The sequence below is a fragment of the Lutzomyia longipalpis genome, chromosome 3 (assembly GCF_024334085.1).
Source record: "Lutzomyia longipalpis isolate SR_M1_2022 chromosome 3, ASM2433408v1".
Taxonomy (NCBI): domain Eukaryota; kingdom Metazoa; phylum Arthropoda; class Insecta; order Diptera; family Psychodidae; genus Lutzomyia; species Lutzomyia longipalpis.
This window is the reverse complement of record NC_074709.1, coordinates 9,740,145-9,762,428: the sequence shown is the minus strand read 5'-3', so window position 1 is coordinate 9,762,428 and position 22,284 is coordinate 9,740,145. Positions and strand designations below refer to the sequence as shown.

Here is a 22,284-nt window from a genome sequence, read left to right as displayed (position 1 = left end):
TTGATTGTTCTCCTGTAATTTTCAGCATGATGGCAAAAAAATAAATAAAAACTAGAAAAAGAAATTTTCTTTGGCAAAATCACTTTATTTGAGAAAAATTCATTTAATACAGAATTTATTCAACACAACGGAGAGAAATATCTTTTTTGGATGAAGAATCTCGAAGATTGTGCTTTTTAACATTTTTTATTAAGCGATTTATTTAAATTTTTTTTGTATAATTTCATAAGAAATGTATTTTTGTGAAGCTTTAAACTTTCTTAATATTTTTTCATTCAATTTAAATATATTTTAATTTTTCTTACGAGTGATGCCAATATCAATCCAATTTTTTTCTTTCAACAATCAGAGGTAAAGACTTTTTAAAAGGTTTTCCTTTTTCCAATATAATTATAAAAAATGGTACATTCATAGAATATTTTGTTTTTTTTACTAATTTGTTTATAGGCCTACCTAAGAAATTATCAATGATCTTTTTTTCTTCTTTTAAACATCCTACAATAAATCCAAGTATTTTCGTCAAAATTATTTTTAAAGAATTGTACGGAATTTCCTCGTTTTTTTCCTTTCTCATATCTTTCTTTTGTTTTTTCATTAAATATAACATCACAGAATCTTTATTAACTATTGACAAAAAAAGATTTCTTTTTTTCAAAATGGTTTCTTTTGTAAAATTAAAAAAAAATAAGATCAAATGCCAATTTAATTATAAAAAAAAATGTCTATAGCAAAATGAATGATTTTTCCCTCTCCACAGATAATTTGCTTCTCATTCTATTTAAATAAATAAATAATATTATACTTTTGGGTGTTAAATTAAATATTTTCTTTATCAACTATTTAAAAAAAAACTCACAAAGATACCATAAAAATGCAGCTTAGAGTGCAAGACATTCCTCTCAATTGCCAAAAATAAAATAGAATTGAAGAATTCTCCCTCTAGCTCTCTCTTTGCATGTCTTGTCTCTTGAATTTCTTTTAAACTTTTTGTCTTTTATACCCCTTCCCATGCTTTTGTTTTCTCCATCGAAGAAATAAAAGAATATCAAGGAGGTTTTCTCGTTTGTTTAATTTAATTAAAAAAAAAAAACTTTATAGTTTCTCCATTTGCGAGATCTTGTGAGTTTTATCATTAAAATTGTCTAGTTTTTCTTTCATGTTGTATTGTTTTCCATTATCCCACTATTTGCTTCTTCTCTAATGTTACATCTCATTTTTTTTTATCTCATTTTATATAAATTAATTAAGTTAACCATTTTAAAAGTTTAGTTTTCTTCTTTTATTCTGTTGATCCTTGTTTGAGATCATTGGCAAAAAAAGTCTGATTTTTCTCCTTCTTCTCAGTTGGATGGAGGATCAAAATTAACTTTTCTTTTCTCTACACTTTTTCTGATCCCACAAGGATCACTGAAAATATTCGCCTAAAAAAACTTAGAGATAGATTTCAATTGAAAAATGGGCTAGTAGTTGGAGAGAGCATCTGCATCACGTCATGTTGACGCCAAGGGCGCGACTGGAGTACTCATACACCACATAGCTAATGGAGACAGCTGGTAGAACTTTGATGAAGTTCGGCGTTATACCACGATACAACCCAAGAACACCCTCATTCTTTAGGATGTGCCGGAACAGTCCCACCATGCTTGTTTGCTGTTGCTCACTCAATGCCTGGCCCGCTTTCCCAGCTGCGATAACTAAAAAATGAACAAAGTTAAAGTTTCTTTTACGATGTTTGTTTGACTTTTTTTTAAGTCTGACGTTTTATTCCTAATGTTTGTAGTTTTTTTTAAATGTTTTATTATTCTTCTTTTAAAACGTTTGACATTTCTTTTGGAGACGTTTGACGTTTATTTTTAAACGTCTGACGTTTTATTCCTCATGTTAGATAGATTTTTTTTTAAATGTTTGATTATTCTTTTAAAACGTTTGACATTTCTTGGCTGTTTTTAGACGCTATTTTTTTAAGTTTGACGTTCTTTTGACGGCTAACATTTAATATCAAATGTTTGACATTTTTTTTTAATATTTAATGATTCATTTTTTTTATAAGTTTGACATTACTTTTTAATTTTTAAGGATTCTTTATAAAAACGTTTGACAACTTTTCTGTCAAAGTTTAACGTTAAAAAAAAAGATAATTTTCTAACGTTTTCTCTATCTTTTCTAACTTTTCTAAGTTCTATAAATTATGTATTTTTTAAAGTAATTTTTAGCATATATAATTTCTTTTGACTTCTAAAGAAAAGTCTTTAGGTATGGACTTTTCATCAAAGTTTGGAAACATCTTCTTTGGAAAAGAAAACGTTCATGTTTGGGTAAGCGTATGATCCAATGGGCGCTAAAGAGTTAAAATGTGACAAATCAAACAAAATTGCCAAAAGAGTTAATTGTTTTTGGCACCTTTTAACTTATAGAAAAAGTTCTTAAAAAATGTTTCAAGCGCCCAACAACAATTTTAAAGAAATAAAAAGAATTAATGATTTTCTATTAAAACTACTTCAAGACTTTATTGACGAAAGAGAATATTTTACAACCTAATAAAATTTAATAATAGAAAAAGTAGTAGAAAACTTTGTACTGGCGCAATGATCTTTCTTCCCCAATAACTAAAGCCACAAAACATCTATCTATAAATAAAACTACCAGACCCACAGTTCAAAAGACACGTTTTTAAAATTAATAAAACCTACAAAAACATTTAGAAAGACAAAAAGAAATCTCTAAATAAAAAGTGAAGGGAAGCTTAATTAAAAGAAGATCGAGAAAAAAAAACGAAGAATGAGAAAGATTGTCTTACCTTGTGCTTGCAATCTGGTTCTCACAAGGGCCAGAGGGTACGAACAAACTTGTCCAAGTGTACTGGATGCACTTCCACATGCTAAAAGGAGCAGTAATCCGGGTTGTTTGTTCTCCTGCGTGCTGAGATACTTCTTCTTCAGTGTCTCATATACTGCTAAATCAATTCCAGCATATGGAATAATACCAAGCATATTTGGAATGTAGCCCCGATAGAAGCTCCTGATGCCTTCTGTTACGTAAATTTTCTTTGCTGCATCAAGAATACCCGAATACTGGCCCGTCTTTCGCAATGCAAGACGCGTCTTTAGCACCTCAAGCGGATAAATTGCCGTCTGACTCACCCCACCGGCACATGCACCTGCTATAAATCTCTCATAGATGGTCATTTGACGTTTCTCATTGCCCCGTATGAGGCGCTTTACTTTTTCATAAGCTGCAAACTTTATTGCACTCTCAGGGGCAATTTTGAGTACATTTATACCATTTCCGCGCCACAGACTCCCCACACCGCCTTCCTTGAGCATGTATTTGAGACAATCTGAGATTCTCTGCTTTGACGACTGTACCTGCAATGCAAACAATTGGAGGAGAAGAAAGTGAATTTCAGCACTTTTAAAAAATCGCCACACTTGATCTTTGATAGCAAGAAAATCCCCACGGAATAAAAGCAAAACTTGAGGGGCACGTGAAGAAAGTAAATACACGCAATCTGTGCTTAAGAATTTGTGTGTCATAATTCTTTTTCATTTTAATGCACCCCTCAAGATTTATTGTAGTTTTTGCGTCATAAAAAAAATGTGACCAAATGTTGAATTTTACGAGATTTCTTTTCCATATACCTACAACTACATACTCTGAATAAGAATTTATTGCTATACCTCAAAGTCAAAAGATGACGAAAGAAAATGTTTTTTATTAATTTTAATGTTTTTTCCAGTTATTTTTGTGTTATTAATCTTAAGAATTTAAAAAGTTTTAAATTGCGAAATTTAGCCGCTATTGGCGCTGACGTCGCTAAAGCTACACACGCTACATGACGCCAAAAACATAACCTCACAAATTTCATAAAAAAGTGTAGTTTCTTTAGTCATTTTTTTTTTACAAAACTTCAGTGACCTTATGGTTAGGGTGGGAATAATAAAAAAAAAACAAAACTTCAATGATCAGAAAATATCGCCTTAAAAGGTTCAAGACAATGGAAACAACCGAATCAAGCAACAAGCCAACAATATTCGATCTCCCAGTACTCGATATCATGGTTGATAATGTTGCCAAATATCTCAATTGGAGGGATCTGCGCAACATTCGATGCTGTTCCTGGAAATCAAAGGAATTAGCTACTGAGATGCTTGCAGGAATCACGTCAATAGCGATCATCCATCCCTGTGGTGCCTCAAATTCATATCCAACATCTGTTTCAGCATTACTGATGAAATTCAAACAACTCCGCTGTGTCTCAATTCGTAATATTAATTGGCTCACAGATGAAATTCTCAGCAATTTGCTAATGAAGAATCAACACCTCGAGGAAATTTCCATTGTTAACTGTCCCAAAATTACATCTAAAGGACTCCTGCTTATTGCAACGCACCACAGAGCACTTAAGTGTCTGACACTAAAGGAAATTGCATTTGACGACGATCTTCTATCTGCCTTTCCGGGGAACGGCAATAAACTCCAAACATTGGTTATTATGTGGAGTAGTGAAGTTACAACGAGTGCCATAATAAGCTTCCTTGGAAAGCACCCACACCTGACACAAATTCGTTTTTAAAGGAATGCCAAAAGATATAACAAACGACAGGACAATTCAATCAATTTCTAGGATCTGCAAGGCATTGATTTATCTCTCTATCAGTTATGGTGATTTTGATGTCCGCATAATTGGCCCGATGAACTAATGTACATTACATAATCTATCCTTTCATTAAGGATTTTTTTTTGAAATATGTAAGTAAAGCAATATCTGATCAATAATTGGGAATGAAACGATGTTAACTCTATTTAATTTGCAGGAAAACTCGTATCGCAAGGAGAACTATGAAACGAAATGGAGATCGATTATGAAATTTAAACCTAACCTAATTTTAACCTAACTTAAACTTCAAGTGCTTAATTAAAGCTTAGGTGTGATAGCTTTCTAAAAGATCCTTTGGAATTCTAACCGAAAAAACCTAGTTTAGACTAAATATAATGCCTACTTCTCCAATTCTAACATAAACTCTGTATTAAATCTCTTAAAATTCAACATTCCGTTAAAAAGATTTCTGTAATTAAATGAAATGAAATAAAAAAAACTCCAATAAACTTACCTGTAGAAAGACTTTTAATCTATCAAGAGGTGCTGTGCATGTTCTCGAAACTGCTCCTGCAATTCCACCAGCCGCCAAATGTCTCCACCACATGCCCGTTTGCATTTCGCTCTGTGTGAAATCATCTGGTACATTGAGATCCTCACCAATGTCCAGATACTGCAATACAATACAAATTCAAATAAAAAAAGATCAATTAGCAAACGTCTCTAAATGAGTTTCCTTCTCTTGACTCATTGTGAATTAAGAGGAGAGTGGTCAAATAGCATTTATTAGCATATTGTGATAAAATGTCCACAAATTGTCCTCTAAAAACGAAAAGAATTTGCTTGATCATAAGATTCTTTGATCATTTTTTTAACGGTCTTTAGCTTCACTGTTTTATTCAATTAGAAAATTGCGAGAATAGGAAATTATCATGATCTGTTCATGTGATTTCTGGGACAGAAGAATACAGCTCATCTATCTCCTCGTGAGACGCCAAAATGAACTCTGTACTTATTTTAATTTTTTCAATTTACACAAAGACACGCGCTCCTCCACTAAATGCCTCATATACTATCTCAGACAGCAATCATTCAATGGGGGATTTTGAATGAGTTGTGTTGATACAATGACGACACCTTATATGACAAAATGCGTTATAGTTGAGAAATTTACATGCTGCTATGTACAAAACACGGAGAACACATAAGAATTGGATTTTGCCTCGCTTGAAGTTCATCATCTGGCCTCATCTGGCGAAAGCCTAGTTGCGTCTACACTAATTGCCTTTAGTTGACGTCATGCGTCACAGATCATCTTCATTTTAGCACTTGTTTTATTAAATGAACACGTTCATATCTATGCGACAATATTATTTCAGCATGGAAATATTTTGTTCATGTTTTGCATTTTTTTGAAGTAGACAATAAGATACCTAAATATTAAATCCTTTTAGTAAATTGCTAAAGAGAATTATTGATCTTTTCATAAAATTCATTATTAAAAAAATCCCAGAAGTTTTTAAAGGACATAATTAATCTTTATTTTCTCAAAAACCAAATCAAAAAAATTGTAAGATTTAGAATTAGGACATTCAGAATTTTACAGAAGATTTTAACAGATAGAATTACCATTTTAGATATTTTTCGTGTTCTAAACTTACGATTTTTGTTTTCAACCAGAATTAATATCAATTGCCCTTTCATTTGCAACTGATTTTATGAAAATGCATTCAATAGAAGATTCAAAAACAATATTTTTAACATCATCAGCTCACGAATAAAGAGTTTCAAAAAAATTAAAAAAGGCATCAAATCAATTAAAAAAATCTTTGAATTTGGCAATAAATAGATTTTATTATCCAATTCAGTACAACACAGTACAAACAATAACATAATTTTCAAAAACAATCAACGTCATTTATGAAGGTGAAATAAGAAAATTTTGACAATTTATGCAATTCTAATGATTTACGTTTCTTTTCTAATGGTAACGGTTTTTGTTAAAACGCCTGACGTTTCTATTTCTAACGCCTTATTATTCTTTTCTAGCTTTCAAGGCTAATTCTGAAGCTTATCATTTCTTTTGTAATATTTTACATTTATTTTCTAACGTTTGACATTCTAACTGTAACCGATTTACGTTTCTTATCTTACGTTTGACGTTATCTATCTTTTTGTCGTTTCCTATGTTTGACGATTTTTTTCTAATTTATTTTAAAATTTCTACCGTTTAGTGTTTTTATTTAAATTATAATTTATAAAATTTATAATTATAAAAAAATAACATGCAAAATCTTTTCACGTTTAATGAAAAAGTAAAGGAAACAACAACTAATTTAATAATTAATTTTGTTTACTTAAAAAAATCAATTTTAACTTATATTCAAAACTAGTTAAATAAGCAGATCGTAAATAAACGATTCTCCATACTTCTTTACCTACTTTTCTTCGACAGTGTACCTTCGTCTACTACAGCTATAAGTTAAGGATTATTGATTTTCTCAATCTACTTTTAGGCAACGTTCCATTAACCATTCGTCTCTATATTGAGTCACAGTAAATTAATCAAAAAAGTGAGAAAATTGCAAAATCAAACTAAACTAAAAATAAAAAAATACTATTCTGCACAGTAAATGAGGTAGAAATTATTATCACCAAAAAAGTACAAGTTAAAGTGTCTGACGGGAAGTTTGCTGAAAGATTTTATGAAGTGTACACACCTGTCGGTAATTCATTTCTTAGCTACTTGAAAAATATGTTGCACAACTAGTAATTAAAAAAAATATTAATAAAAATACTTTCATTGTGAAAATTTTCACTCAATTAGCGTGAAAAGGGAAAATTTCTTTTAAATTTTGATTAGATGAAAAAAATGAGGAAATAAATTTTCTAACACAAGCCCTCATACAGAACCAAGTTCAATGTTGATCTATCTATGCGAGAGAGAATTTGTCCTCTAACATTGTAATGTTTATTCATAGAAATTGAGTATTTGAGAGAGGAAAATAAGTACTATGTGCGGGAGAGAGAGAAAAGCACATGAGATTTTTTTTTGATTTTTAAAAATAGGCTTTCTACGGTACAAGCTTGAAGAATGAGGAAGGAAAAGATTTTGCACGTTGTTTTGTTAGAGTCTCCTTTTTACCTTCATTTTTTTTTCTTCTTCTTTTCTCGCTGAATTACATAATATTTTTCCAATTCGTCACTCTGACGATGCTTTTCCTCAATTTCTACTCCAACTTGTAACTCAATAAAAAGTCCTCTTATCTATTAATCGATTGCATGATAGCAATTTTTCTTTTTTTTTATCACACTATTTGAATGATTTATTAGTCACTATATAGAAGAATGATGGATATTAATTTCCACACGGAATTTATGAATATGATGAACTTCATTCATTTCCAATTTATCTCACTAATTTATAAGAGATAATTTCTCTTTTTTTTATTGTTAAATGTTTTATAGAAAGATAAATGAGATAGTAGAGACATTCAAGAAGAGATAAACCTTAATGACAAGTTCCACGTAAAAGTCCGCATCTATTTGATCCATAGACGGAATAAATTGGTTAATTTTTTTTGCTAATATTGCTGTGACCTGAATAGCCGGATGGGGAAGTAGACTATTGGGGTATGTAAAACCCCAAATTTTCCATAAGGCACCTCACAATTTCCTTCAACATTTTTTTCCCTTTTAGCACACACACCACATTTTCCCGTGCTTGAGAGCTTTTTTCAATCATTGATTTTTTCCTTCCTTCAAGCTCCCATTTAAATGCACTTTCTGAGAGATGATGGAGTCTCTCATTGAGAATTTTCCCGTTTTTTCAGGGTCTCCCTGTACTCCCTTTCTCCCACCACAACTAACAAAAACCGGAAGTACCCTGATGGTTCCTTCTCACCAAAAGTTGCATACAGACTGACAAAATTTCAACGAAGACACAATCGAATGCTCCCTGAAATACAACGAGAGAGTTTAAAGGTCACGCAATATAAATTCTCGCGCATGCACCTCTATAACCCGGTTCGAATTGTCCCGTCAACGTCTCTTTCTAGAACATTCTAGGTACCTATTCACCCACCCAACCCCCATCTTCCTTTCAGCAGAACAAATGGAAAAATTCCTTATGTACCTTCCACTATATAGCTACCGAACATTCACTTCTTTTTTTTTCTCTACCAAACCACCCCCACGTTAGTTCCACTCTATTCAATTTTCCAACTATTTCAAGCTTCAAACGGATAGTTTATTCTCGTACGGAAAACAACTGTAATTTCTTTTCAAAATTTTCGTTAAAAATAGATAAAAATTGTATATTTTAAATTTAGAAATCATAAAACATTTAAAAGACTCACATGTCCGCGTAGAGGCAAAATAATGCAGCCAACAATGCACAATAATTGCGGAAACTTCAATTAAAGTGCAAAATTTAAGAAGCGCCAAAGAATTTCATTAATTTTTTAATTTAAAAATTGTTAATTTGAAAATTTTGATTTTCAAAAAAAAAATTAACAAATAATTAAAAAAAAGTTTCGACTGCAATCTTTGTTAAAGTCGTTAAAGTTGATTTAAGATTCTCAAATTAAGGAATGAGCCCTACATAGGAATTTGAGCTCTTCTTTACGCACTTTTTTGAATAACAAAATAATTTCTTCCTTAAAATTTTTTATATTCATTTTTTGGAAACGTTTTTTCATCATTATTGGATGAAATTCCCAAATACGTTAAAAAGTTCATTTAGTTCCGATTAAAGCTAACCTAATCTTACATAAAAGCTAGTGTCTGACTTGTGAAAATTATGTTCTGTTTAAAAAATAATAGATTCGGCTTAAAAAAATTAAGCTTAGTTTTACAATTTTTTAAAGCCTTATTTAAAGAATTTAGGCCAGACGTAGTTGTGAAAGAAATCTTTCCAAACTGTTTTAGTTTTTGTGTTTTTATTTATTTCATCTTTCCTACGGAAATGTCATTGAAGTAGATTTTCTTCATAACCCATAAATAAATCATCCACCTTCAATGTCTTAAAAAATATCCAAGAAAAAAAACCTAATTTTACAGCCTCTAAAATTTGTTTGTTAATCCATGACAAGCAATGTTAATAAATTAAATCTTGGTGTAATTTACTGTAGTGGTTCTTTCAGTAATTTCATTGAGTTGAACGCGCAAAAATGTGCGCCAAATTAAATTAGACAACCTCTTTCGCGACTCTTCAACTCTTTTCTCACGTCCCTCTTTTCCACGCAGTTTGTCTCTTTTGGGTGCTTTAAAACACAAATATGTGTATAATATAGTACTTCCTGGCCTCGTGATTGATCATTTGCAACGTGACACATACTCTGGTGTGAACTGATAATCCTGGCGTGAGAGACACATGCTTGCTAACCATACGACCACTTGAGACAATTTACTCCCGCTACAACGCATCAGACAGACAAACATACGACGTTAAGGAGTAATTTGATTATAAACATTTTGTGGACATCTTCCCAATAAATTTTCTAAGGATTCTTCTACTCTTCTCGCTATAAAGATAGTAAAAGAGGTCAATTTTTTGCTTAATTATAGACATCTCCTCTCGTATGCGTAGTAAAGAAATGAAGCCCCACGTCTGGTTTAGTTTTGATCTCTTTCAGCGCGGTCAAAGATTTCCATCTACATTTATTTAGTAGATACACATAAAAAAAATTATCCAGCAGTTATAACCGGATAGAGCAGGATTGAATTAAGAATCATGGTAATTAAATTTAAATATGAACGTCATTTTCGGTCATCTGACTGGTGGTTAGCGTGTGTTAGGCATGCATTTTTGCGGATTAAAACATCTTAATAAAAATAAAGAAGAAGAGACAACAGACAAAATTACAAAAGTCACTGATCACGAGAATTTGTACATAAATATTAAACAAATCTAATCACGCACCGCTCCTTTAATCACCTTTTATCGTTCTTTCTTCACACAAGAGCTTAATAAAGATTTTTCAATTGAAATTCCCTCCCCAAAATATGATGGAAAAAAATTATCATTGATAAGGGGACTTTGTGGTTCCTCTTGAGATAAAAACAAATTTCAATAAATTCCCTCATAGATGGTGCTTATATAGAAAATGTTTATAAAGAAGTACATACAATTTTGCTCTTGTGACTTGGATGGAAAAATTTTTTGTAATGAATGGGTGGAAAAACTCTTTATCAATTAATAAACACTCCTCCAAAATTTATATGGGCGACATATTACGAAGGAGAGGCGCGCATTTGACCTCGTCAAGTAATCAACACCTCTCCCCCAGACAATGACTTTTTTTTCATTACAAACTTTTCCGAGGTAAAACTTGTTTACGCGATGCATTCGCAATTTTTTTTGTGATTAAATTTTTTAAAGTGTCAACGGACTGTTAAATGTCACTATAAAACTCCCTACTGAAATTGTTAGAAAGGAAAACTGACAGTTACTGCATTTTACTGCAACTTAGTGAGGTTAGGTTTTTTGTAGTAAACCATAAATCTGTTCTTTACGTCTTGTTATCGTGTATTGAAACAGCCAAGGATCATTTACACAAGATTACTCAAAATTTTCCTTAAATATTGAATTCTCAAACTCATATATCACCTCTTTTAGACAAACTAAAGTTCAGTTCCAAAAAAACTTTCATCAATGATCATCCATTGTTAAAAAGGACGCCATTGTTATTTAGTTGTCAGACTTTTACAAACAGCAGTGTGCAATCTTCCAAAATATATTTTACCTTTCACTGAATGTTACGGAGGTTATTACGTAAGTTGAAAGAATTTTAGAGCGTTTTATAAACTTTTTCTTTTATTTTAAGTAAATGGAAGAGTAAAGCCAAAATGAAAATTAACATATTACGGCTAAACTAGTACGATTGAGCTAGATTTGGCATCTATGAGGGTCATTGTAGATAAGCAAAGTCTAAACATTACCAATTTGCTGCATATTTCATTATATATAGTTAATTCCGTTGTGACGTAGGTTGTGATAGCAAAGTGCTTCTAAAAATTGTCGAACTTTGATATATAGCGTCGCAGTATTACATATATGCTACATGTAGTTGCATAGCCAATTAAAGCTCTCACATACGGAAAAAAACCCCAATTTAAGCTGAACCTTGAGCTGTCTGAAAGTTTAACACATAAAATAGACGTACGATAAACCCACAAAAATGCAATGAAAGTAAATTTTGTGAGTGGTTCAAAGATGTTGGCTTTTTTTAGCTCTTGCCATCAACCTAGAGACTTTCTAAAACTTCATTGGCGCTGGTGTGTAGAGCGGGGAAAACCTCATGCAAAGAGATCGCGAATAGGTGGGTATGAAAAATTGAATGGAATTCCATGCTCATTTACGTCATCGGAAGTATGAGTAAGTTCATTTTCAAAGGAAAAAAACTTTTACACATCGAAACGATAGAAGCTGTTTCGCTTCTTTATCAGGTTTTTATGTTGTCAAAGAAAAACCAACATACCCTATCGAGAAGGTCCTTGAGGAAAATGTAAAAATCCTCCACAACATCACCACCAAGGGAAATATTTGGTCCTTGCTCAAGCGACATGTTTAGCGTATTCTTCTCCAGTCTAATGATCTCTTCTTTAAATTCCTGCCTTGAACGTTTCTTGTACACCAGTCTTCTTTTCCTCCTTTTAACGTCTTCTTCTTTCGTTTATCACAGTGTTCCAAAAAAAAAGAAAACCCGTGTATAGATGTATGTGTTAGCTTCCTTTTCTCAAGGCACGTGTTTGGTCTCTCTGACTTGGCTTCTTCTTCCACTCCTTCGTGTCTTGTCTATAGGAAGGTGCGTTATTTTTAGCACACACAGAGTACGAAAATGTCAAGCCAAGCGAAATTCTCCGCCTCTGAGACTTTCAGGATTGAATTTTCTTTTATATAAAATTTTTTTCCGCACTTCCTGAACTTTGGATGCAACGCCTTGATTTTTTTCTTAAATTTATTCTTTCTCAAGAACGCGTGTTTTATCTCAAAACGCCGTTTCACAATTTTCCGAAAGAGTTCTGCAATTGCCTTGCGCACTGCGAATACACCACGACGATGTGTTAGAACGTTCTGGAAAAATGCTCTTGTACCCTTCCAGGTGTTTCGGCTTATCTTTGAGGCAATAATTCCGCAAAAAATTAACTGGAATGATGATTTTTGCGTGAAATCTAACCTCACTTTTAGCTCTCTTATATACTTCACAAGAGCAGTTACACACGCTGGGCTCGCCCACGAGAGCGTCCCTTTACACTTTTAATTAATTTTTTTTTGCTCACAGGGGCTGGTTGCGAACAAAAGGAGTCAGCCACTCTGCACCACTGAGAGATACCTCTTTTTTGGTGCAAAAAAAGTGATCTCCAGTGGCTCTCTTTTCAAAAAAGAGTCTTATATTGCACACACTCCTATGTAATATTAAAATGCCACTAGCTGACCCAGAATGTCAATTCCCCCAGACTCAACTACTTTGTTCGGCACCTAGCAACAGACTAAAGACTCGAAAGACATGGCTAACCGATAATCACGCGCCACACAACGAGAATATTCGCCCCACCATTCATATCACATAATACCCACACAAAGACACCATACACACATACCCACGCAAACTGCACACATACATAAAACGAAAAGCGCATGGTTCGACAAAATGGGTTAATCAATCTAAGAATGAATGACACAACATTAAAATTAGGGTCTTTTTATGGCTCTTTTTATGATCTTTGGGTCAAAAAATTCTTCTAGAATGCCATTGTACCTTTCCAAATTACTTTTGAGCAAAAGAATAGCTAAAAAGCTAGATATTCTACCAAAAGGTAAAAAGACATTTTCCATTTCAGTTGATAAACCCTCTTTTGTATCATACACGCGGTTTGTATGTGTAGGCAATCAGCTGCTAATACGTAACCACATACCCGTTTCAACAGAAACTTTACATACAGTGGGAATCCGTAGTACAGCTGGCTCATACTATAAAAGCTCAGCAAAACTCTCAAATTTTTGTAAATGTACTAAATTCCCTTGATCCAAGCTGTAAGGAATCGGTGAGTAAATTAGCAAACGACAATTGAATTTAAAATATTTGAATTTTGAAGAAGAAGAAAAAATGAAGAATTAACATAACCTCAAGTTTTCGATGAAGCACAACAATGTGGCTCCGCAAATTTCAATGTATTTTTTCTAATTTTTATTATTAATATTGTATTTGAAGTGTCAGCAGTAGATGTGAAATAGAAATAGAAGTATGAATGTGTTTAATTATCGTAGAAAGACTCAAAAGTGAGAAAAATCAGCAGTGTCCCAGCAGGTTGCAGGCAGAGTCCGTCATGCCGGTCGCATCGACCCGGAGTCATACTAATCGACATATAAATTGCAGGTTAGGATTTTCATACAAGGACTCTGTATACAATATTTGTACTAATTCTCTGGGAATACTCCTATCCGGTACATATCTCAATAAGACAAGCCAATCAATGGAACAATTTTTTTATGCCGCCGGGACGCCGGAGGAAAAAAGTGGCAACACTGATCTCAAACCTACATGTCGAGATGTACAAAAACCTGAAAAAACTCAGCCAGCCGGAGCTGCCAAGTAAAAGGAAATTGGCAGAAATCTGGGAAATGTTAGACATCCAACAATAGAAGAAAAGCCAATATACGATCGGAAAGGAGCAAATTCCACAAAGCTGCTCAGGCTGAAGGAAAAACTATTTCCGAATTCATTCTACGGCTGCGAGGTTTGGCCGATTCTTGTGATTTCGGGCAGTTCATACCCGAGACCACGGCGGAATCAGGAATTTTGAAACAACGGGTCCTGGAAGATGCCTTGTGCTATCGCCTCGTAAGCGGTATTAGGAGCGAATATATCTCCACCAGGGTCATCACTGAAGGGCATGATTCTCGTGAAATATCGCCAAGCCGTGCGGTCCTGGGTCGTCTCTTCTTCGAGGTTTCTGGACCACCAAGTGGTACAAGCTCATTTTTCACCGCTTTCTCTTTCCATTAAACTTCTTGACTAGTTTTCTTCCTTCATCAATAAATACATTCTACATACTCTCTTCACAAGATCACAGTTTCTTTTCTCTGGAAATCTGCTCGTAAAGCCTTCCAAGGCTACTAAGGCTTTTTTTTCAACTTCCCAGCCGGAGAATGGTAGCCAAGAGAGACCGATTTCTGAATTGTTGGCTAGATGTTTCCTCTTTACTTTCTTTCGGTTAAACTTCTTTACTACTTTCCTTCTTTACATTATCTTCCTTTATCACAGGACATCCTCTCGTAAATTCTTCCATGCCTTAAAAATGCATTTTCTTAAATTTCCTGCATTTTTCTAAAGAAAATTCTACAATAAAAAAAATCCTGTATGCTAAATGTTCTGCTTGATGTCTCATACAACGTACTGCAACTTGGAGCTGTCATGCAGTATTCCACTGTATATACATTTATTAACGTTTCAGCAAAAAAAAAGTCTGCATTTTGCAAGTCGCCGAAAAAATGCAAAGACGGGAGATTTTTTTTTTATTTTCTTTAGCAAAAATTAAAATTTAGTGAGCTTTCAGTATGAGGTGCGACTTTTGTTGGAAATTTCCCAATTTTCTCAAAATCCCTGCGCATGCCCCATGAGTATTTGACATTTTTTCAACTTAATATCTACTCTATATACATTTTCTTGGCCCACATGTCCACCCACACAGGTCGGCTAAAAATAATGTATAATCCCCCCGAATTGAAAAGAATTTCATCTATTTTCACTTTTTTTTTCTAAAAAATCTGGATCATCTGGTTTAGAATTTAATTTAGATTTGTCGCGATATTAATAGGAAGACAGAGACGTTTTGTTGAAATTTATTAAACATTCATAAAATCCACCTTAAATCCCACTTTCAATTCCACAAGAATGCACCATCAAGGCCATTTTAGCATATACAAGTTCACACTTTAGTATATTAAAATTCTCCAGAGTCAGCTAAAGCATTTTATTTTATTTTTTGCTAAAAATAGCACTTTAAACAGACACAACCAGACGATTCTTTTTAAAACCATTCCCATAATTTTTTTTGTTACAAAATCAACTTTTGAAAAAGTTACTTCTTTGCAACAAAGCACAAATTAATAAAATAAAAATTGAAAGTGAAATTTCATTTTCTTCAAAGTTCCCTTTATAAGCATTTCATTGCATTTCTCCACGCCTTAATATAAAGAAAATGAAAACTTGTGGAGATGAATAAAACTTTCCAAAGTACTTGGCAACACTGCTAAAATGGAGATTGAGCTAAACATTATCTATAATGGTTTTTTTTTCTATATAGGAGTTAATTTCAATTTAAACATCGTCAAAAAGGTTCAATTAGAGGCAGGAAATATTCTTATCAACATCGTTTAATGTGGAGCTACAAAATGTAGTCTAGTTGAAGAGAGAAGAGTAATTTTCGCAAAAGTGTACGTAAACAATAACATGTTTTTGACCGTTGATCTGTTAATATATTATGCTGAAAAAGCACACATATATAAAATAGCATGAGAAGGAAAAATGGAATGAAAAACAAGCAAAAAAACTCAAGAAAAATGGGTCTTGAACATTTCCACACAAATGAGCTGGAGGGAGAAAAAAAAGTCAAGCTAGGGCATGATATTGTGGTCATAATCGACACACCTCCTAAAAATGGAACTGAAAGTTTAAGAGAAAAAAAATCTACTTCAACCTTCGTAGCTATCAGGAACATTTGGCGAGACTTTGCTTATCAAAAGCGCTCAGAGGTTAAATGTCTCATATCTCGGATTCTGTATAAATGGAATATTTTTGGCCTAAGAGATCAAAGTACTTTCGCTACAAACTCCTGACTTTAAAAAACTTCTTCAATTCACTCTATATTTTTCCTTAACAATGAGATTCATTGAAAATTCAACCTTTTCGCATGAAAGGAAATGCAAAATGTTGAATATGGAAACGAGTTTCTCATGCGAAGATGAGGGCAAAGTCAAATGGACGGCCAATCGACTCGTAGTATGTGCGAGGCGAGCCCCCATCGCGACTACACACTACCAATATATAGCACATCTACACACAAAAAGCCCCCCGAGCATTTGAGAGCGAATAGAGAGCACAAAGCTTTGTCCTGGCAAAAGAGAGAGAGATAAAACATTTTCTCTTGCCACATAATTCTGTGTGGGCAAGAAGAGTAAGAGGTGGGGTTTTGCGGAAAATCCCATCTTCCACAGAAACTCAAGCAGCGCGTGTATTTCCCCTGAAGTTTGATTTTACGAAAAGAAAAAAAATTGGCATAAGTTCGCTGAAACTGGTTTCAAGCAGTTCAAGTTGGTTTGTGGTAGAAGGTAAAAATATATAAGATTCGTGAAAGCGACTCTCGCTTCGCGATACAACATTATTTCAATCAATGCCCCAAAGTTGCTGATGTAATATTGAGGTACGATTAGTCAGACTCACCGTTGAGTGTCGCCAGAATTTAATGAGTCCATGAATGTCAGTTGTGGGTGCTAGAAGAAGGAAATCTCTCCATTCGTCGAAACTTATATTGAGACTGCCGTCTTGGTCCATTCTGAAAAGGAAAATTTTTCTTTCATTTTCACACATTTTTTTTCAATCTTCCATATTTTGTTCAAAATTCTATTTTTGGATGCAAAATATTTGGCTAAAGATAACGCTCAAAGTACAAATACAATGAATCGCAAATCGCTGCTTATTCACTCTCTTATTCATTCTTAGTGTTGTGCTTCTTATTTAATCGGCTTTTATAATCGAATTCATTCCGACTTTACACACGAAGCTCCACTAAAGTAATTTAAAGAACAAATAAAAATAATTATCTGTGATAACAATTTCTTAGTCCATCCAGATCAAACCGATTAGATCCTAGAACCTCGCCTAGAACTACCGAATATAGGATCTTAATTCGAGCCGAAACTTAACTCTTTGAGAATTCTTATCGATTTTGTCAGCCAATCAAAGGCAAATTTTATTCTTTTTTGAATGTCTTTAAATAAGATTTTAAACTAAACTCTTAAATTCGTCTTTAAACTATGGCTTACTTTGAATCGACAGTTATTGGAAAGGCAACACTTAGCTTAATAAAAACATTTTTTTTTTCTTTTCGCTTTAATAACTTAAAGATGGAGGAGGATCCTAGATCAGGCCAAGGCTGGAGACCAGCTGTAGCGCCGATTATGTAAATTAATAACTCAATAAATTTTTAAAGAAATTATTAAAAAAAGCTCTAACACAAAAAAAAAGAATTATCAAATTAGTTGCAATGCAATGGATTTTCCAATCGCTTTAATCTTTTATGTAAGCTGTGTTAATTGAATCAATATCAGCCTGAGTTCTTATCTTATAAAATAACTTTTTGGCTTTGTTAGCGTGTTGGTAGAAATTCACTTTATTGTTATTTATATGCAAATATTTATTACTAATTTTAAAATATAATATTGGGCCTTATTCAGCGACCAAGAAATCCTTGAAATCTTTAAATTTTGTACTGAAATTTCAATATTTCAAGCGAATTTCAAAGGTTTCTTGGTCGCTGAATTAGGTCCATTGTATGCCTATTATTAAGATTTTTCTTTACAGACAACCAATTAATTATTAAAGAGACTAAAATTTGCATTAAAAAAATTGGAATTTTCAAATGCTAGAATAAACGTGAACTGTTAAAATGAGCGTCAAATGTCACAAAATGTCACACGTTAGAATAAACATCTAAAGGTAAAATAAACTTCAAACGTTAGAAAATTATCAAACGGAAGAATAAACGTTGGAAATCAGGGACGCAGAGCCAGAATGAAATTTTGGGGGTAGTTTTTTGAGTTTGTGATTGAAACTCTTATGCATGACATTTAGTTTTAGATGTAAGATCTAAATTTTTTTATGCATCATCCCACGGATGTCTAATTCAGTTTTTTGGGTGTTCTATTAGAAATAAATCGCGAAATAAGAAAAAAAAATGCTACACTTTAGAAAATATTTTGTCAAAAGTTATAATAAACCGCGAAAAGTAAAATTTAAATGTCATACGTTAGGAAATGAATACAAAATGTCATAAATGACACTTTAAACGTCAAAATTGTACAATTAGGTTTTTAAAAACCAAAATACATGAGCAAATTGATATATTTAGTAACAATAACTCGTTATTTTTTAAATTGTTTTTTTTTTTTGGGTTCTAAAAATTTTGTTTTCTAAAAATATCTCCGTTTAATACATCTCTGGTTACTTTTTTAATACAGATCATAGTTTGAACAAAGTTCTTAATAGATTTTTTTGTTTAAACATTTTAAAGAAAGAAACAAACATTAATTTTAGAATTTAAAAAAAAACTCATCATAAATGAGCTAAAAGACAAAGATTTGCGTTCAATGACCTCAACAATTTTCCTTAACGCTGAATTTCTATTTACAGAATAACACAAAATAGCAACAGCTTTGATTTTGTGCAGCGATGCATTGCTTTATCAATCAGATCGGGCAAAAATTGCAATTTATTCGATCATATCTGTTGCATACAAAAGACAATTTTTAACTTTTATTTTCAGCCTTTTTGCGATATAATGATGCGTTTTTTCCCCTTTAAAACAACAGCTCCAACAGCTTAATTAATTAGAATTCAATTAAGAAAAAAGATCCTCTTCTCTCAGTTTAAAAAAAAAATTCCCTTCACTTCTTCACAAAACAGGAATAACTTTAAAAACTACCTGTATGTCAACTTTAGTAAAGTATTTAATTCGTTTATTAAATCATTTCCGATTCAAGAATTCTACCAAATGACCCTGAAAAGCAATTCCACGTGCAATTTGCTGTGAGCTTGAATTTTCCATGATCGCATGCATTTAATTTTCCTTCATTTACTTCCCTTTTATCATTGATTCTTTTTTTTTTTTTTGATAAAAAGATTAATCAAAGGAGATTAAACTTACCGATGAAGTAGATTTGCAGCTTCTTTCTTATCCATTTCAATGCCTAAATCCTTGAAGGCGCTTATCAACTCATCCAAATCAACTTTCCCTGTGATAAGATTCGGAAAAAAATGGTGATGAATGAAAAATTGGCAAAAGTCGTGAGATAATAAAAATAATTTCCTTACCATCTTTATTCTTGTCCAAGTGGGAAAATTGTAATTTGAGATTCTTCTCGTGCTCACGGACGTAGTGAATGAATTCCGCCAGACCCACATCTCCACTTGCCGTCTGATCGGATTGCTGCAGAAATTTCTGCAAAAAATCATTCATTTTAATTTTTTTTTTTTGTTAGAAACAGGAAGATTTCTGATTGCAATAGCTCGACTCTAATAAGATTTACTAAATTACAAATCAACCTACATTACGTGCCGTTTATATTAAGAAATATTATTAATTTTATATTATTTTTTAAGAATAATTACAGGTGTTGTGCAAAAATACTTTTTTTTTTTCAAAGAGAGCTATTCACGATCTGAGGAGTTAGTCCCCAAGGAGGTGACCAAATTTAATTTTTAAATTATCATAGGGCATTGTCAAAGACTCAAGAAAAGCGTGGTCATTTCCCGGAAAAGCGCTGGGAAATATACGAATTTTCACATTTTATGTCAAATCGGGTGAAAACTTTTTTGATTTTTTTCTTAATTTCTAGTTATTCTAGAAAATTCCTTTCTGTGTCATATGAAAGCTATTTAAAGGCCTAACAATATATATTTAAACCATTTTCCTACGGTGGAAAACTCGCGAGATTTTCCGGCATTGAACTTTTCTTTCGCTTCCCATTTCTCCAATATTGTACGTGACCAATTTTAAAATATCTCATTTTGTAGCATTTTTAATTATCTTTCATTTGGTATTGCACTTGCAGGGGAAATCCGCTGGGAAAACTCGCTACCGAATGATTTTCCAAAGTTAGGCACATTTTCGCGTTGGAGAAAAAGAGATAGGCAATTTTTTTCTAGGGGAATTCTTAGAACATTCTGGAAACATCAAAGAGGGGAAATTGCCTATCTCTTTTTTTCCAACGCGAAAACGTGCTTAACTTTGGAAAATCATTCGGTAGCGAGTTTTCCCAGCGGATTTCCCCTGCAAGTGTTATACCAAATGAAAGATAATTAAAAATGCTACAAAATGAGATATTTTAAAATTGGTCACGTACAATATTGGAGAAATGGGAAGTAAAAGAAAAGTTCAATGCCGGAAAATCTCGCGAGTTTTCCACCGTAGGAAAATGGTTTAAATATATATTGTTAGGCCTTTAAATAGCTTTCATATGACACAGAAAGGAATTTTCTAGAATAACTAGAAATTAAGAAAAAAATCAAAAAAGTTTTCACCCGATTTGACATAAAATGTGAAAATTCGTATATTTCCCAGCGCTTTTCCGGGAAATGACCACGCTTTTCTTGAGTCTTTGACAATGCCCTATGATAATTTAAAAATTAAATTTGGTCACCTCCTTGGGGACTAACTCCTCAGATCGTGAATAGCTCTCTTTCCCGCCAATTTTACAACATTCAAAAGGTTTTTGGCGGTTCTTTTACTCCCGAATAGTAGACTACGTGCAATGAACGTGCCAATGGACCAGAAAAAATCCAAAATATTTATAGATGCTGTGATTTCATTTGAATCTCGTGTTCTCCCAGCCAAAACTGTGTGGGGAAGTAAACAATAAAAGATATGCAGAAAATGTGAAAATCATTAAATTCACAGAAATCATGTGGCCATATTTGGGGGGAATCGCGTTAAATGCGCAAACTCCGAGGCATTTGAAGGGGTTACATGGGAGTGAAAATTGCGATTGAATTTTTTTTAAATTTATGAATAAAAAATTGCGATAAATGCGTATTGTTATGGCTCCCATCTCTTATCAATGAAAAAACTTTAATGGATTTAATTGAAAAAAGAATAGAAACGTAAAAAATCCCATAATTCATGTAAAATACACATTCTGGAAAAAATTTAGGCCAATGACATTGATTCGTCTCCACCTTTTTTTCCATCATTCCGTGGCCTTCGGGTGCGGGAGTAAAAATTCCGCGAAACGCAAAAAAGAGATTTTGAAAAGATTTATGGAATTTATGTTGGATAAAAGAATTTGTACTTCTGCATATTGCCCGAGTCCTGAATCCTTGAGTGCCTCGGATAAATCGTGAATATCAATTTTGCCATTTCCATCTTTGTCCAGGGAATTAAAGAGCTTCTCGAGTCTCTCCTCCTCGGCGGCAGGTAGTTCGTGGAAATAGGAAATGTTCCTAATGTTGAAAAGTGACGCCAACGTGCCATTCTCTCCGCTTTTCTCGCCATCATCACCAAAATCACTCAATAATTTTGCTTTAACCATTTTCTCTTCCTCTTCTTTTCTTGACCGTGAACTCGAGGATGGACAATACTTTTTTTTTCTTCTTCTTTTCTTGGAGACGACCCTCAAATGCACTGAATGAACATACACAAAATATCTATTCTACTACACAAATATCTCCTACAATATCTTACACATATCCACGTTCACTTAATTCCATTTTCACTTTGCGTTTTCATTGGGTTTTTCACGGAAGAAAATCAACTGCACGATGTTTGTCATTTCCGAACTCTTTTCCTTTCCTACCTATTGGTTTGTCCAATATTTACACGGATTTCTAACCTCACATATTCACATAAATTCAGTACATTAGACAACCTAATAGTACTTTTTGAAATTGGCGCCCTAAATGTAGTTC

The 22,284-nt window shown here is 33.0% G+C and overlaps 2 protein-coding genes across 4 annotated transcripts in view; both read right to left on the bottom strand.

Moving 5' to 3' along the window:
- Positions 1-22,284, bottom strand: part of LOC129791905 (NADPH:adrenodoxin oxidoreductase, mitochondrial) — a 298,769-nt gene that overhangs the window by 76,884 nt on the left and 199,601 nt on the right. The window lies entirely within an intron of this gene.
- On the bottom strand, positions 168-22,184 carry LOC129791886 (calcium-binding mitochondrial carrier protein SCaMC-3). Of its 3 annotated transcripts, none has more exons than XM_055830499.1 (7): positions 21,669-22,184; positions 19,693-19,819; positions 19,526-19,613; positions 17,044-17,155; positions 5,112-5,270; positions 2,798-3,365; positions 168-1,694 (listed from the first exon to the last, which is right to left on the bottom strand). In XM_055830499.1, the coding sequence occupies exons 1-7, from the start codon at positions 21,906-21,908 to the stop codon at positions 1,486-1,488; spliced, it is 1,503 nt and encodes a 500-aa protein (XP_055686474.1). In that variant the 5' UTR covers positions 21,909-22,184; the 3' UTR covers positions 168-1,485. The 3 variants fall into 3 exon arrangements, with proteins under 3 accessions (XP_055686474.1, XP_055686475.1, XP_055686476.1); XM_055830500.1 differs by having other exon boundaries at positions 22,061-22,152; XM_055830501.1 differs by lacking the exons at positions 17,044-17,155; positions 19,526-19,613; positions 19,693-19,819; positions 21,669-22,184 and adding an exon at positions 12,079-13,104.